This window comes from Bos grunniens, chromosome 27 (genome assembly GCF_055505025.1).
Source record: "Bos grunniens cultivar Pamir isolate PY7600 chromosome 27, Bosgru_T2T1.0, whole genome shotgun sequence".
Classification (NCBI taxonomy): domain Eukaryota; kingdom Metazoa; phylum Chordata; class Mammalia; order Artiodactyla; family Bovidae; genus Bos; species Bos grunniens.
The window spans coordinates 35,632,613-35,648,578 of NC_141191.1; the positions used below are offsets into that span (position 1 = coordinate 35,632,613).

Here is a 15,966-nt window from a genome sequence, read left to right on the forward strand (position 1 = left end):
GGAAAATAGAAAGACACTTGTTAGGTACCATTAATTCGTTTCCACCCTCCCCTTACACCTCTGTGCTGTGTTTGATGTGTTTGGTTTATATGTTTCTTGGATTTCTTCCACTTTTTTAAAAGAAGGTAATTCCCTTGGTGTAGTGATTTTATTTTTATAATGTGATGAAAATGGTTAAGTACCTCTGACCTAGGTCTTTCAAACCTTTAAAACAGAGCAATAATTTTGGTAATTAGTGGTGTCAGCTAGTCCTGTTGTCAAAACGCTGTGGTCAGGAGGCTTCACAAAGTGTTGTAAATGAGAAAAGTGTCTTCTTTCTTCTGAGAGTTAAAATTATGAGATATCCACTGACCAGATGCATCAAAGCAAAGATGTGCTAGAACTTCCCTGGTGGTCCAGTGGTTAACACTTTCCCCCCTGCAGGGGGAACTAAGAAAAGATCCTGTGTGCCCTACAGAGTGGCCCAAAAAACAAAGATGTGCCTGCTTCCTCCCTGAAGCAGAGAGGCTGGCTTCTGGTTCTTGAAATCCTGCTTCATGGCACCAAAATAAAGATTGTACACAATTAGAAAGAAGCACAGGAAAGTATAATCACAGGAGAACAATAGGTTCCCATCTGAGCCCTGTGCAGGGGAAGAGGTGTTTGAGACCGTGAATCTAGAGTGTTTCTTTCCAGCTAGCATGGGCCTGCCAAATGTAGGATATGGATCTTGGTCTAACAAGCAGGATCTTGCCCACCGTGAGTTGGGTGCCTCTGCCTGGAGGCACTGACCTTCTGAGCTCTATTCTGACTCAATCTGAAATCTCTGCAGAAAGAGACTACCTGGCCAGGCCAGCTCCCCCCACTCTGATCCTGTGATGGTTTCATGTCTCAGCCTAATTACTAATAAAGTGGGGCTCTGGCGTCTTACCTTTAAGAGGAGTCTGCCAGACCAGTGGCTCAGCTGTTGTCGTCCTGACCCAGCAGGGTTCTAGGCCGAGAGCCAGACCCTGGACCAACATGGAGTTTACAGAGATGGTAATTCCCACCTGGGGCTTTCCTGGGAGAGGTTCTCCTCCCCTTCACCCTGGTGACCGCATTCCAGCATCCTTATGTGGCCGACAACATTTCCCCAGTGTCTGTGTGCAATACACATAGAGGTTGAAGTTTTTTTATTCCTAATGTAGATTGAATATCTTGGGATGAACATTGGCTGTGTGTTGTTTTCAGGCTCTAGTCTTGAATTCAAACTGTAAAGAGACTGAGCCGGTAAAACTAAGCTCTGTCTGCATTATAATCTAGATAATCACTAAAGAGATCGAAGCAAATGAATGGAAGAAAAAATACGAAGAAACCCGACAAGAAGTCTTGGAGATGAGGTTAGACTGGAGGTTTGAGGGAGGGGTGGGTCCCTTTATGTACTATTAGATTTAGTGCAAAGGAAGGGATGACAGTACTTGCTTACATAGAACCAGCTCTTGAGAACTTGAGGGTTTTGCTGTTTGCACCTTAATTTGTGATGGGTAAGGTCATTTCCTGAGGATTGCTGACCAATTACTGTATTCAAATGTGGTATCTTATTTTGTGTTGTTCAGAACATGACAAGTAAGCAGAACCCACAGAATCCTTGTCTTTTGAAAAGACAAATTTGTGCAAAAATACCCATTCGAAATACAGAGTAACAAGATTTATTGACATCTTTAGTTATGGAGGCATTACAATCCATAATCCTTTCCTAAAACGAACTATACATGGTAGCTTCAAATTTCATAGCCACAAGGTAGCGTATAAAAAGCATTTTAACAGGAAACAAAGCTGACTGACTAACTTGGACTCTCTTTGCTTTTACTATTCACTCCTACAGTTAGGAGCTGCGAAATAACTAAAAATGGCACCAAAGAGTGGGGGGCATAAATAATTTACAGACTGTTCAGTGGGCACTTGGATGAAACATTTTAAATGGGTCCACTTTAGTTTGTGGCTCTTGTATTATTTGGTGTTTAGAGTGCTTGCTCGGTCCCTGTGCCAGCTTGTTGGGGAGGAAGGCACAGCCCCTGATCTCGGGGAGCTTTCAGCTGCCTTCGTGAGAACTTGGATGCCTAGTCAGAGTGAGGACCAGAGTTCTTCTCACCAAGGGTGTCAGGGAGGGGCACCCGTCACTGGAGGGTCAGGAAAAGATTGCACTTTTCCCGCATGAACAGGACAGTATGATCTTTAAATAACTTGGAATAACTAAAATGCTTCTGGAATTAGGAAAATAAAATAAAACCTGGAACTGAATCACAGGGGACCCACTGCCTGTAAGAGTGGTTTGGGGCCAGGAAAGCCTGAACTCAGATCGGGCCTCTTAGGAGGAGCCCCCAGGATATCGTTAACTTATTTTGTAAAAGAGTCACTTCTCTAAGCAGAATTCACGGACTGCCTTGGCGTCATTCACAAAGGTGCAAAGAAAAATGAAGGCAGTTGTTTTGGTGGATTCTTTACCAACTGAGCTATCAGGGAAGCCCAAATAAAATGCAAGCCTTATTAAACAGAACCTTGAGAAAAGCCTTTCTGAGCATTAACAAATCTTATATTAAATACTAAAAAAGCAGGGGGGCACCCCAAAGCAGGTAGCTGGGTTATGTGAGTTTGTCAGTACATGTTACTGTGTTTTGTTGTTTAGGGCAGCATTTGTCCAACTTCCCTTGTCTGGATATTCTCTTCTGATGAGACTTTTTGTCTGTTTGTTTAAGGAAAATTGTGGCTGAGTATGAGAAGACCATTGCCCAAATGATTGGTAAGGAAATTTTTCTCTAGAATATGAACCTCAGGATCCAAAGATGATTTTCAAATTAAAATATAAATCTCTCAGTTTGTCCATCCCTGAGATACAGTTGATTCTCATTATATGCAGTTCTTGTTTTTATAAAATTGCCACAAACACTGAATTAGGCAATTCTAACCTATTGATCCTCAGGAAGGCAAAGCAGGTGCCTGTGAGCCTGTGGTCACAACAATTTTGTCAATACATAACCTTATTTAAGATGTATTGTCGTTTCATTAATACTGAGCTCGTACCCGGACGAAGCTCATCTCACGTGTGTTTTCCCCCAAGACACCTCCAGCCTTGTAGCTTTTAGGACACAAGACGGGTCCACAGCACCAGGCTTGGGGCCCATTTAAAATTCCCCAACAGGAAGCACAAAAATGCAAAATTAAGGCCCGAAGTAGACTAAATAGGGTCCTTGTTGGCAGTATGCAACATGGCAGAGCATCTCCTGGTCCAGCCTTAGGCGAAAACATGCTTGGCGGGTCAGCCCAGTTCTCTGCTGCCCCACACGTGCCCCCGAACGGCCGGGAACCCACCGCACGTCTTGACTTGGAGGCGACATGGGAATTACAGTGAGCAGGCAAATTCACAAATACAGAATCTGCAAATACTGAGGATCCATTAAGATTAGGTTCCTTGTAGAGGATGAACACTTCCAGCACCAGGGTGGGCGGCCTCTCCACATCCTTCCTCCCACCCCTCTCCCCGCCCCCTCCAGTGGGACGTCTCTGGGCCTCACTCCACAGCAGGTCCTGCTTTCCCTGCCTCAGACCCATCAGGGCCATTAGAAAGGACAGCGCTTCATCCTCCTGCATTGCATTTAGAACCTCTTGTAGCCGCTGTCGTAAGGACTGACTCCCCAAGTCACTTCAGGTCTCTCTGCATTAACTGAAGTGCTGAGATGATAATTTATGCCATCCATGCCACCTGACACCTGGGAGCTGCATGGCTCCTGCCCTCAGCTCCTCTGGGTCTCTGCTTGCATCTCTCCTCAGACAGAGGCCATTTGATATAAAGGCACCCCACCCTCTTGCCCTGCTTTGTTCTTTTCCCCGTCACCTGTTGCCTGTCTCCCGCACCAGAGTGTCAGGGTGGAAACTTGTCACCTTCCTTGCTGGGTTGCCCCCCTCCAACCCCCTAGAGTACTGCCTCGCAGCTCAGGAGGGCAGCTGTGAACTGTTGGGTGAATGCATGTTCTCTGATCGTGACTCACAGAAGATGAACAGAGGACAAGCATGAGCTCTCAGAAGAGCTTCCAGCAGCTGACCATGGAGAAGGAGCAGGCCCTGGCCGACCTCAACTCGGTGGAAAGGTCCCTCTCTGACCTGTTCAGGAGATACGAGAACCTGAAGGGCGTCCTGGAAGGGTTCAAGAAGGTACCTGTCCTTTGCCTTCTGCCGCCTTGGTGGTGCGTCTTCTTGATGATGGGTTGTCAAACCCATGTGCCCAAAGTGTGGGTGGCCCAGAAACAGGAAATCAGGGACCCTGGGTGGCATGTTTGAATCCTTCCTCTCAGTCAGGGCAACAAGCCCTGGACACGACCAGAGTGTGGCACAGCGTGTAAGAACCTGGGGCCCTCAGACCTTAGGAGAGTTCTAGAAATGTTCTTTTTGATCATTCACCAATTTGTCAAAAGTAAAAGGGAGTCAAGCCATAGCACTGAAAAATTCAAGCCGAAGGTATCAAAGAAGGAAGTATGAAGTTTCAAATTTAGGTGTAAGTGGGCATATTGACTTAATTTGGTCACTCATCATCACTAAAGACACATTTATAGCAGTGAGCGTTCTTTTTTTCATATTAAAATAAAATGACTGTCCAGTGTGTCCAAAACAGGAATCAGATTCCCCTTCAGTTTTTCTGTTTGTTTTTGGCTGTGCTGGGTCTTTGTGGCTTTGCTCAAGCCTTCTCTAATTGCGGCAAGCCACTCTTGGCTGCAGTGCTCCGGCCTCTTCCTGTGGAGCTGGGGCTGTAGGCGTGTGGGTTCCAGCAGTTGCTGCGCTCGGGCTCAGAGGCTGTGGCCCACGGGCTCAGTTGGTCCCCGGCATGTGGAATCTTCCCCGACCTGGAATCGAACCCATGTCCCCTGCACTGGCAGGTGGATTCTTATCCCCTGCGCCACCAGGGAAGTTGCACCCTTCAGTTTTGAATAACTTTGGCCTTCCTAAAGCCAGGTGCTACTGGAAAAGAACCTGCCCGCCTGTGCAGGAGACATAAGAGATGCAGGTTTGATCCCTGGGTGGGGAAGATCCTCTGGAGAAAGGGCATGGCCACCCACTCCAGTATTCTTGCCTGGAGAATGCCGTGGACAGAGGAGCCTGGCAGGCCACAGTCCACAGGACCACACACAGTCAGACACGACTGAAGCGACTTAACACAGGCATGCGCACTTCAGAAGCAGGTGTGTCAGTGTAACTCACTATCTGATTTGAAAGTTAATGCATGATGTTATCTACAGTTTCCTCAGTGGGAATTATTTGTGCCTTTTTCAAAGTACCATGGAATCTTATTTGAAGGCATCTGAATGTAATTAGGTTTTCTCATGTTTTAAAAAAGGAAAGCTCTTGACACATGGCAGGTTACTAGTAGAAGAGAAACAAAATGACCTGTTTCTTTCCTTTTAAATTGTCACTTGGTAACAGAATGAAGAAGCCTTGAAAAAATGTGCTCAGGATTACTTAGCCAGAGTTAAACAAGAAGAGCAACGGTATCAGGCCCTGAAGATCCATGCCGAGGAAAAACTAGACAAGTAAGAGCCTGTGCGGAAGAATTTCATTTTTCATATTGTTGTAGGAAGACTGACAGAGGAAAGAAAAAAAAGAATTACTGTTTTGCTTTTGTGTGTGTGTGCTTTTTGGTCGTTTTGTTTTTCTGGAAAGACATTTTATTTTAAATAAAGCACTGTGTGCCTGTCAGTCCCACACTCCCAGTCTGTCCCTCCCCCTCCGCCCTTCCTCCCTGGTGACCAGAAGTTCATTCTCTAAGTCTATGAGTCTGGTTCTGTTTTGTAAATCAGCTCATTTCTTTTTTTTTTTTTTGAATAGGTGAAATCTTCCTCTAGTTCAAACATTAAAAAGAACAAAGAGAATACCAAGTAAAGTAAATCAGACAGAGAAGGAGGAATATCATATGACATCCTTTATATGTGGAATCTAAAAAAAAATGATACAGATGAACTTACTTGCAGAACAGAAAGAGACAGAGTTAGAGAACAAACTTACGATCGCTGGGGGTAAGGGTGAGGGGAAGGGATAGTTAGGGAGTTTGGGATGGATGTGTACACATGACTATTTAAAACGGATACCCAACAGGGACCTATTGTACCGCACAGGGAACTCTGCTCAAAGTTACGGGGCAGCCTGGATGGGGGGCGCGTTTGGGGAGTATGGCTGAGTCCCTTTTGCTGTCCGCCTGAAACTGTCACAAGATTGTTAATCAGCTGTCCCTCCAGAGAAAATGAAAACATTTTTTAAAAGAATAAAAAGATACAGTCTCTCCCTCCCACCCCGTCCTCCCCCCGAGAAGTTCCCACCTCTTCCCTCACCCCAGGAAATCACCATCCTTTTACCCTTCCAGACATACTCCCCCTCCTCTTCCCCCAGCCCAGCTGTGTTGGGCTGTGAGTGGCGTCGTACAAGCCTGAGGTGTACAGTGTGGATTTGATGCACTGTGTTTGCACCACCGTCGAGCTGGCTGAGGCTCTGTCACAGTCCTTTTTTTTTTTTTTTAATGTGCTGAGACTCTCCTTTTTTTTTTTAATATACAGACGGTAGCGTACTCACTTTATTCACTCAGCAGTTTGTTTTGGAAATCTTTCTGTGTCAACCCATGAAGAGCCTCTTTATTTATTTATGTTTTAATCTGGTGTTCCGTTGACGGAACGTATCCTTTACTTAACCAGTCGTGCCTGTTGGACACTTAGGTTTATTCAGCACCTTCTGCTACAGCAGTGCTGCAGTAAAGTAAGTAACCTCAGACGATTATCGTCTGGGAGGCAGGTGAGATCCCTGTATGTGAACTGCTGGGCAAAGGGATTTATGGATTTATAACTATGATCATATTGTCCAGTTGCCCTCGTTAGACTTTTACTACTTTACAACCCTGCAGTGTGTGCAAGCAGCTCTTTTCTCATGCAGCTTCACCAACAGATCAGGATTCAGGTTTTCGATACATCTAACCAGCGGAAGATGGTTATTTCAATTTAGTTGAGTTTTTTCTTTTATTTTGGCAAGCAACACAGCGTTTTTATTCAACGTAGTTTTGATTCATATGTATTTTATGAGTGAAATTGAACATATTTTAGCAGCAGCAGCACATACATATATTTAGGCAGTGGCAACCCACTCCAGTACTCTTGCCTGGAAAATCCCATGGGCGGAGGAGCCTGGTAGGCTGCAGTCCGTGGGGTTGGGAAGAGTTGGACACAACTGAGCGACTTCACTTCCGTGCATTGGAGAAGGAAATGGCAACCCACTCCAGTGCTCTTGCCTGGAGAATCCCAGGGACGGGGGAGCCTGTGGGCTGCCGTCTGTGGGGTCGCACAGAGTCGGCCACGACTGAAGTGACTCAGCAGCAGCAGCAGCAGACATATATTTGCTTTTCCGTGAATGACTCTTCTTTGCCTGGTTTTCTAGTGTCAGCTTATGTATTTTAAATATAAGTATATTGCAGATGACAGCCCGTTGTAATATGAGTTGTGAATAATTTTTCTAGTTTGTTACCTTTTGGCTCTGCCCATAGTGTTTCTTGATATGCAAAAATTTACTTTTATATAATAGTGTAATTTCTCAATCATTTCTTTTATAGCTATAGGATCTTCTGTCATAGTGACAAAGATCTTCATCATGCTCAGTGTAAAACATTTTCCCATGTTTGCCTTCCAGTACTTTAAATGGCTTAGTTTTCTTTTTATTGCTTAAAATTCGTTTTGACTAAAGTTGAAGTGTAGTTGATTTACAGTGTTGTGTTAGTTTCAGGCAAGTGATTCAGTTATATATATGTATATTCTTTTTCAGATTCTTTTCTGTTATAGGTTATTAAATAAGGCTTAATTTTTTTTATGCTTAAATCTGATGCATTTGCAATTTATCCTGGGGAATAAAGGATCTATGAAGGATGTACCCAACTGTATTTTTTAACTAAAGAGTAATACATCCTTGTACATTCTGCCACCTTCCTGTTTGTAAAGCCTTGTAAGTTCCCCTTTTCCCTCCCCACCCCCAGAGGCATTGGTATTAAAGGTTTATTTTGCATCTTTCTAATCTTTTCTATGAGCCTTTACAAATACTACCCAATGGCTTTGGGCTTTTTAAAAAAAATAATACAGTATCATACAGGTTTCTATTTTCATGTAATCGTATATTATGGCCCTTTTTTTTCGCTTTAGAACATATTGCTCAATCTAATTATTAGTTTGTAGACTATTTCATGCCTTTCGTGGACGGGCATTTCACCCCTTTCCTGTTGCAAACAGTGTGGCAGTGAACGCCCTGTGCCCTCAGCGTGGTGCTGGGGAGCGTGGTCCTCGGGGAGATTGCTAGGATGGACTCCCTGGGCAGGAGGCACGCGGTAGTTCCTGCCGCACCGCATCCACAGAGAGGGCTATGCGGGTTTTCTTTCCCCGTCAGCACCTTGCATCTTGGCCAACACAGGCCAAGATCATCCTGGCTAATTTCTGCCAAGCTGATACATTTTAAAAGTTTATCGTTTTAATTTGCACACCTCTGATTACAGTGAGTTTTTAGCGTCTTTTCATCAATTAACTGTTTATCAGATGACGTCTGTGGTTTTTAAATTTTCCTTTTGCATCTCTTCAATAAAGTTGCCTGTAGGCCTGTTTTTCATAGATGCCAACAGTTAGTATCCTGACTTGTTAGCTGTGTTAATCCACAAAGATCCTGCTTACTGTTGTACTGGGTTTAAAAAAAAAAACTAAGGTTGTTGTAGGCCTGTGATTCCACTCCTGGGTGGCATGTGAATTTTGAAGGGTACCGTGTGCCTTGAGATGAATTCTGCCAGTAGTTTGCACCAGGGAAATCTCAGCGGTTACGTGTAATTAAATTTTTATAAATTAAAATTGAATCCTGTAGCTCACTGATTCCTATCTTCCCTCTATGGTGAAGTCAGTTGACTTAGTCCTGTGTCACAGATGGCAGCTGTTAGCATCCTGGCTCTTGCGCCGTGACCGATGACAAACCATGTGTTTTTTATCCCTTCTTTCCATAACAGAGCCAATGAGGAGATTGCTCAGGTTCGAACAAAAGCCAAGGCTGAGAGCGCAGCTCTCCACGCGGGGCTCCGCAAGGAACAGATGAAGGTGGAGTCCCTGGAGAGGGCCCTTCAGCAGAAGGTACGAGGGGTTGGATGTCATGCCCAGGAGACCTTTGGTTTTCCTCCTCCGCCGTGGCGCCCTCATCTTGGGTCTGGATGAAGGAACCTTGTCTCTCTGCTCAGACGCTTCAGTCCACTGACTCGAGTAGCGACAAAGGAGGGGAGCATGAGTGGGACCTGGCCACAGGCGGGGCAGAGTGAAAGTTGCATTCATGGAAGTTCAGCGGACCAAAGGTTTAGGCTCCGAGGCTGCCTTTTTTCTCTCTACTTTTTTTTCTGTAACACATGAAGCTATTGTCCCGCTTCATTGCAGTTTTGCCCTCCAGGAGCCATTAGGCAAAATCTGGAGGTGTATGTGGTTGTCTGGACTGGGAGATGCTGTGGGCATCTCGTGGGTAGAGGCCAGAGATGGTGCCAAACACCACAAGGTGCACAGGACACCCCACAATCAAGACCCTCCTGCCCCGATGTCAGCGGTGCCATGGTCTAGAAATGGCTACATAAGCAAAAACCACGCTGCCCAGTGATTCTTAGACTTCGTTCTTTGTGCCTCTTCTGTTTTTGTTATTGTGTTTCCAAACATATTTTCAGGCCTGTGGCATCTGTTCCACCAGGACAGGGATTTTATTGAGGGGTCTGATAAACCCAGAGACGATGGCCCTTGGCATTCTCCAGGTCCCTGGAGATGCTGATGGAGCAAGTGAGGCCCAGATATCTGGCATTTCTAAAAAATACCCCCAAGTAATTCTCGTGATAACAAGGAAATCTGAGAAACAAACTTTAGAGGGCCAGTCATTACACTTACCCCTTATTCAGTCTAAGCAGAACTTGGAGAACACATGACCATTTCCTAGGGGAGAAGGTATAGAGCCTTCCTTTCTTTAAAGGGCTTCCCAGATGGCTCAGACAGTAAAGAAACTGCCTGCAATGCAGGAGACTGGGATTTGATCCCTGGGTCAGGAAGATCCCCTGAAGAAGGGAATGGCAACCCAGTCCAGTATTCTTGCCTGGAGAGTCCCCGTGGACAGAGGTGCCTGACGGGCTACAGTCCACGGCATCACAAAAAGTTGGACACGACTGAGGCAACTAACAAAAAACTTTCTTTAAAAGGGTTTCTGATGCAGAACAGTGAAGAACCATCAAGTCAGGTGCCTAGAGAGGGTATGGGCAGTCGAAGGACGATTTCACCATAATCCTTCCATCTTGGGACATACAGTGCATCATCCCATTGTTTGTTTTTCAGAACCAAGAAATCGAAGAACTGACGAAAATCTGCGACGAGCTGATCGCCAAGCTGGGAAAGACGGACTGAGTTTCCCCTGTAAGCTCAGCAGATCTGCATTCAGCTGCTTCTCTCGTGACCACGATTATCTTGCCTTATCCAGGAATAATTGCCCCTTTGCAGAGAAAAAAACACTTGATGAAAGCACATGCCTACTGCTGCCTGTCCCGCTTTGCTGCCGACACGCCCGCCCCAAGAAAACGCTGGAGGATTCATCACGCAGACGTGGAAAGAGTGGCCCGACCATCCTTCCGATGGGCTCTGGGCAGGATTCTCTGTCTTTGGTTCATTTTAAAGTCGTCTTTACTTGGCCCAGGTGCGTTCAGTTTATGATTTGGTGGCTATTACTTGGGACCATACCCTGTCCACCTGATTTTTTTAAGTTTATTTATTACATCTTTTACATTTGATTTTCAATATTAGTGGTTTTGTTTGAGGAGATGATTTGGCCTGTTGTTACTTCCAGTTGAGTACCTATTTATAGACACATTCACTCTCTCACACACATACGTGCATATTTATACATGATGCTGGTTTGTTTCCCCCGCCCCCCAGAGGCATAGTCAAATAAGAACTTCTCTACAGAAAGGCATATTTCCATGAACCATAAAACCCTATTTGAAAACAGAGTCCTGGCTCAGAATCCCAATTGCAGAATTTGGGGGGTTGAAGAGGTGAAGCCTGTAGACTCCGTGTGTGGCATGGCTCCTAACCTCAGACTCAGGTGTCACGTGGGGGGCACTCTTGGCCACAGCGTCCTGTTCCCCCAACCCGTGTCTGGATGGCCCTCAGCTTGGGTGCTGCTGCCCCTCTGGGGTTAGTGCTCAGACCCAGGGGATCTACTTCGTTCCCTCACAACTGGGGTTTGCCAAGTCCTAGAGCCGTCAGTCCCCTCTACTTCAGTTTGTTGCTACAGAGTCTACATTTGTTCTCTGTTGTCTTTCTGTTTGAAATATGCAAAGGAAATCTGCTTATAAAAGGTTTAGACAACCTTCTTTAATGAACCCCATTAGCAACTGTAAGGTAAAGCAGCAGTTGGACTTTTCCAAGTGTGATGAATTATTCTTCAGATTTTTTTCCCCAAAGGCCACCCCCTCCCCCCAAAAAAAAAAAAAATCCTTTCAAGCTGAAAGATAGTAGAATTTAGAATTTTCAACCAAACGGGCAGGAAAATCACATGAGCCACCCCCAAATCAGTGCATTTTGAGTATTTTTAAACCACAGCCATTTGAATACTGGTGGAGGGAGTAGACCCCTACTCACAAAACCAGATTCCTCAAGCTGTTCCTGGACTCCATTCAGAGTGGCGGAGAACCTTACTCCCGAATGGAAATTTCCTGTGTGAACCCCTCCCGTTCGATAGGCAAAACCAAATCCACGCAGGCATCTTAAAGCGCTCTTTTGTCTTAACCTGAACACCCGGAGCGTCTTCATGGTGACGTGTGTTATCTCCAGTGCACGTAAGTTGTGGTACTTTTCCTGTAAAACTACTGCATGGCCCACCTTCAGCAGTGAAGTGTGCCTCATGGAGACCCCCTCGCTCTCTTAAGGTGACCTTTTCTTTAGCCGTGTACTGTTCACATGGTGCAATCTTTAGCCCCAGGGAGGTCAGTAATGTCTTTTAAAGCCAGAAGTCCCATTTTACTGATATGCATTTCCCATAATTGGTGCTTAGGCTGTATTTTAAAGCCTACTGTCTTAACATTTTGTACAAAAAAAAAAAAAAAACAGCAACAACAAACCAGAACAGCAGAAATGCTCTGTGTTTGGAGAAGTGGTGTGACAATCGTTCGGGCCCTGGAAGCAGTCCCCGTGGTTTGAAGCGAGTGCCCTGCTATAGCTTTGGCCCTGGAGGAGCAGGCATCTCAGGCGACGTGACCATACCCTCTTCCAACCGTTCATGACTAGAGAAACTCACTTCACAGTTTTGCAGAAAGAAACGTTGCTAAACCTCTTTGCTGCTGTGTTTTGGTGACGTACCCACGTTTACTTGTTTCGTATCGCTCTGTTGGACACATGAAAGGCTTATTATCATAGTCTCCCTTAGAACCCCACAGTCCTCTTGTTTTAGGCTTCTTGCTTGCGTAGAAAGAGAAAAAAGTAGCTGTGTGTTGAAACAGAGGTGATGACAATCCTTCCTGAGCATGCTGGTGGGAAGAGACCCCTGAGAAACTAGACCCTACCGAGTAAAGTCACTGCGCAAGGAAAGCGAAAAGGCCCACATTAAGTAACATTTGCCATTGGCCACTCTGCCATGGCCATTACAAGGAAATCGTCTTCCTTCTGATTTAGTGGATGGACAGTCTTCCTGCAGGAAGGAAAATGTAGCGTGTACAACTGTCACATCAAGAAAATATACTGAGCAGAATGAAGTATGTTTATTTAAAAAAATAAGGGAAAGAGACCTACTCTGGGGAATAAGAATGTAGCCTAGAGTTTTGCTTCAAAACACTAATGGGCCAGATTACTTGTGAATTGGGCAGTAATTCATCCCGTGACAAACATGACAGGGAAGTGAGAAAAGGCCGCAGGCCTGGACAGTGGTTTGGGAGCGTGAGTGGTCTGCTTGAGGCTCTTGATCCAGAGCCGTGTTTTGGTTTTGTTTTTTAATTTTTGAGTTTGCCAAAGTGTAGCTAGTCTTCACCTAAAAGTGTTTTAACTGGAGGATCTAATGTAACCAGACTCCTCAGTCTGTCACTTGGTTGGCTAAGTCACTGACAGACCTCATGACATTTACTTTATTTGGAGATGCTCCTGGAAACAATGAGAAGCCCGCTTTGCTCATGGCTTCTAGCGTCCTCAGGCCCAGCCCAGATTAGGAAGTGCGGAGGTGCCTGACGGTGAGAATGCCGAGGGCCTAGCGGCCTTCCCAGGTGGCATGGAGTCCAAGCAGAGGTTCACTCTGTGCGTTGGAGGATGGCTCAAGTCAGATCTGCTTACCGGCCAGTTACCCTTCTTCCCATCCCACGCTTTCTGCAACTCTCACACAAGTACCTAGACGCTTTTTAGCTGGGTCCTGGATTCATCCTGACTGGTTATAAGCTGGGAGAGTGAAGTGCCCCAGATATCCCTGGGCTGACTTGGTGCAGCCAGAGGGAAGCAGTCATTGTACCGACAGGTAACAGAGAACTCGATGACTCTGAAGCTCAAAACCGAGTTGTGAGGAACAGGAGTGTGGCGAGTCTGAGTGCTCTAACTGGAAATGATCCAGCGTGTCCTTTTTGAGTGGAGTAAGATCCCTAAAGCGCCCCTTCTTTTCCTCCCCTTTTTGGTCTTCTGCTGCGGTTCATTGCTGTCTCGTGAATCATCCACGCCTGGTGTTCTTTGTAGTTTGTTGACTGTGCAAGTTTGCTCTTGGACTCGGGTGGTTTCTTATTTTATTCTCTTGTTGGGGAGAGAGAAACTAGACGTTGGAAGGATTCAGTGATTCAGGCAAAGCATTTTAAAGTAAAGATGTATATATTCTGAAGAATTGAAAAGATGGCAGATTATTATTTCCTTATTAAAGAACAAATAACAGTCTGGGAATCCCAGAATGTCAAGCCAAAGGTCTATAGGGTCATCTTCTTCAAAGCTTTTCATGAAGAAGTATTTCAAGGAGACTTCTGTACAAAAAGGTTTGACTGGCCTCCAGATCCTAGTGACGTAAAGAAAGCAGTCTGTCCCTCAAACCTGGAGTCTCCCATGTAGAAAAGGCAAAGGAATAGACGTAATAGAGCCCTCCCTCTAAGGATCTCCTCTGGAAGGTCGTATGAATGACACTTTCCGGGGAAGACTCCCTCCCTAGTGCCCAGAGCTAGCATTCTGGAGACTAAAGATTGCACTTTTCATAGTTTTTTTTCATCCAAATGCAATCCCATTTCTGTGCCTCTTAGCATGCAGTTAGATTTGGACTAACAAGATTCCTAAGGAATGACTTTTTAACTATAATATGGTTACAGCTACTATATATATATACACACACACACACATCTGTACATACCCTCTGGTTATAGTTGTACCGTGGAGATGGGGTGAGCGATGCTGGCCATGGCAGTTGTCCATCCAGCACTCTGAATGAGGCGGCAAAGGCCAGGCTCGGCGCTGAGGTGTGGCCTGAACCTTCCCAGTACCCATTCGTCACTTTAGAATCAGGAAAATGCCGCTTTACTCCCCCTCTGCCTTTTAGCGGCATCTGAAACACGCTCCACCAAGTATCTCCCTGTCCCGCCGTTAAGTGATGCTCTCTGGATAATTTTCAAGGGGACATATAAAAATGTGAGCTCTGAAACCACCCCACACACACCTTTCCCACCCCCACCCCCGCCAGTGTGGGGTGGTCTGCAGGTTTCACACTCTCAGCCTCGCGCTTGGCCCTCCTGCCCAGTGAGACAGGGTCCCAGCGTTTCTCTCTTCTCAGAGGTTGCAGACTTCTCAGTGTCGCTTGTAGCAAGTGTGTCTTTGCCGGTAGACACCCCTGTGTACTTACTAATGTGCCAACAAGTAAATGTTAATTAATTGCACATCTGCTTCCACTGTGTTCTCATGGGTGCCATGAAGTGTGTGAGGAGCCTCGTCCGGAGGAATCTAACGCTGCATTGACTACTGCTGTCAGGATTGTGTTGTGTGAAATAATCATCAACATAAATTTTATATGCACAAGTGATTTCCCTTTTATATGTCAGGTAAATATTTGTAAAAGTTATACTCACACAAATGAAATTATTATAATGATTACTAATATATTTTTTCCATGTTTCATTGCCTGAATAAAAACTGTTTACCACTGTTAGATGTGGCTTGTGTAGAGACTTCTTACCGCCGCCACCCGCCCCTGCCCTCACGGTTATAAGTCACTTTATCCCCAAACATGAAGATTCATGACAGCCTCGCTTTTACGGCCTCCATATTTCAGTCTAAAAATAGAAAAGAAGACATTTCCACTACACTCATTTTGTGAGGTTTTATGCATTTGGTTGGGTGTGTTAATTAAAAAACGAATTTTGGAATTCGGACCTTGCCATATAAATCTCCATGCCTTTGCATCTGTGCAAACGAAGTATTTGACTGGGTACTTCTTGCTTTTGCTTACAGACCGCCTGTCTGCCCCAGCATATGTCAAGTTGTAAAATCCTAAGTCACCCCAAGCTTTCCAGCTCTTGAAGGACACAGGGTCAGCCCGACCGTGTAAACACTGCAGCACAGCCCGCAGAAGAGAGATGATGTTTTCTGTTTTTTCCTAGGTTAATATCAGGAAAAAATATTTTCAGTATTAACCAGACCAACTCTCTGCTTCAAGGAGGGGGAGGACTGTCAGGAAATGTCATGAGTTTTTTACAGGAAAAGATAAATTAAGAGGTCAGTTAAGGCTCCGTCTACAACTTAGGTGGGGATCCTAAGGAAAACCAGAGCACTGTCACTCTCTTAGATGTGGCAGCCTCTGAAGCTCTTAAAAAGAAGATTTCTCACTCACGAGCCCCCTCAGCTGCCCAGAGGGAATCCTGTAAAATGACCAAAGAAAGGACTTCCCAGTGTCTGGGACTCTGCACTTTGGGTGTGGGGGCCTGGGTTCGACCCCTGGTCAGGG

At 45.4% G+C, this 15,966-nt stretch overlaps 1 protein-coding gene across 15 annotated transcripts in view; it reads left to right on the forward strand.

The window, feature by feature from the left end:
• The window catches only part of TACC1 (transforming acidic coiled-coil containing protein 1), a 130,525-nt gene extending 115,354 nt beyond the window's left edge, over positions 1-15,171 (forward strand). For 14 of the 15 annotated variants that reach the window (XM_086380359.1, XM_086380363.1, XM_086380357.1 and 11 more), the window contains 6 exons: positions 1,282-1,358; positions 2,715-2,758; positions 4,007-4,167; positions 5,431-5,537; positions 9,017-9,137; positions 10,362-15,171. In XM_086380359.1, the coding sequence (XP_086236485.1) occupies positions 1,282-1,358; positions 2,715-2,758; positions 4,007-4,167; positions 5,431-5,537; positions 9,017-9,137; positions 10,362-10,430 (579 nt within the window). In that variant the 3' untranslated portion in view covers positions 10,431-15,171. The remainder of the gene's footprint in view (positions 1-1,281; positions 1,359-2,714; positions 2,759-4,006; positions 4,168-5,430; positions 5,538-9,016; positions 9,138-10,361) is intronic. The other variant, XM_086380372.1, reaches the window with a different exon arrangement.
• The last annotated feature ends 795 nt before the right edge of the window (positions 15,172-15,966 follow it).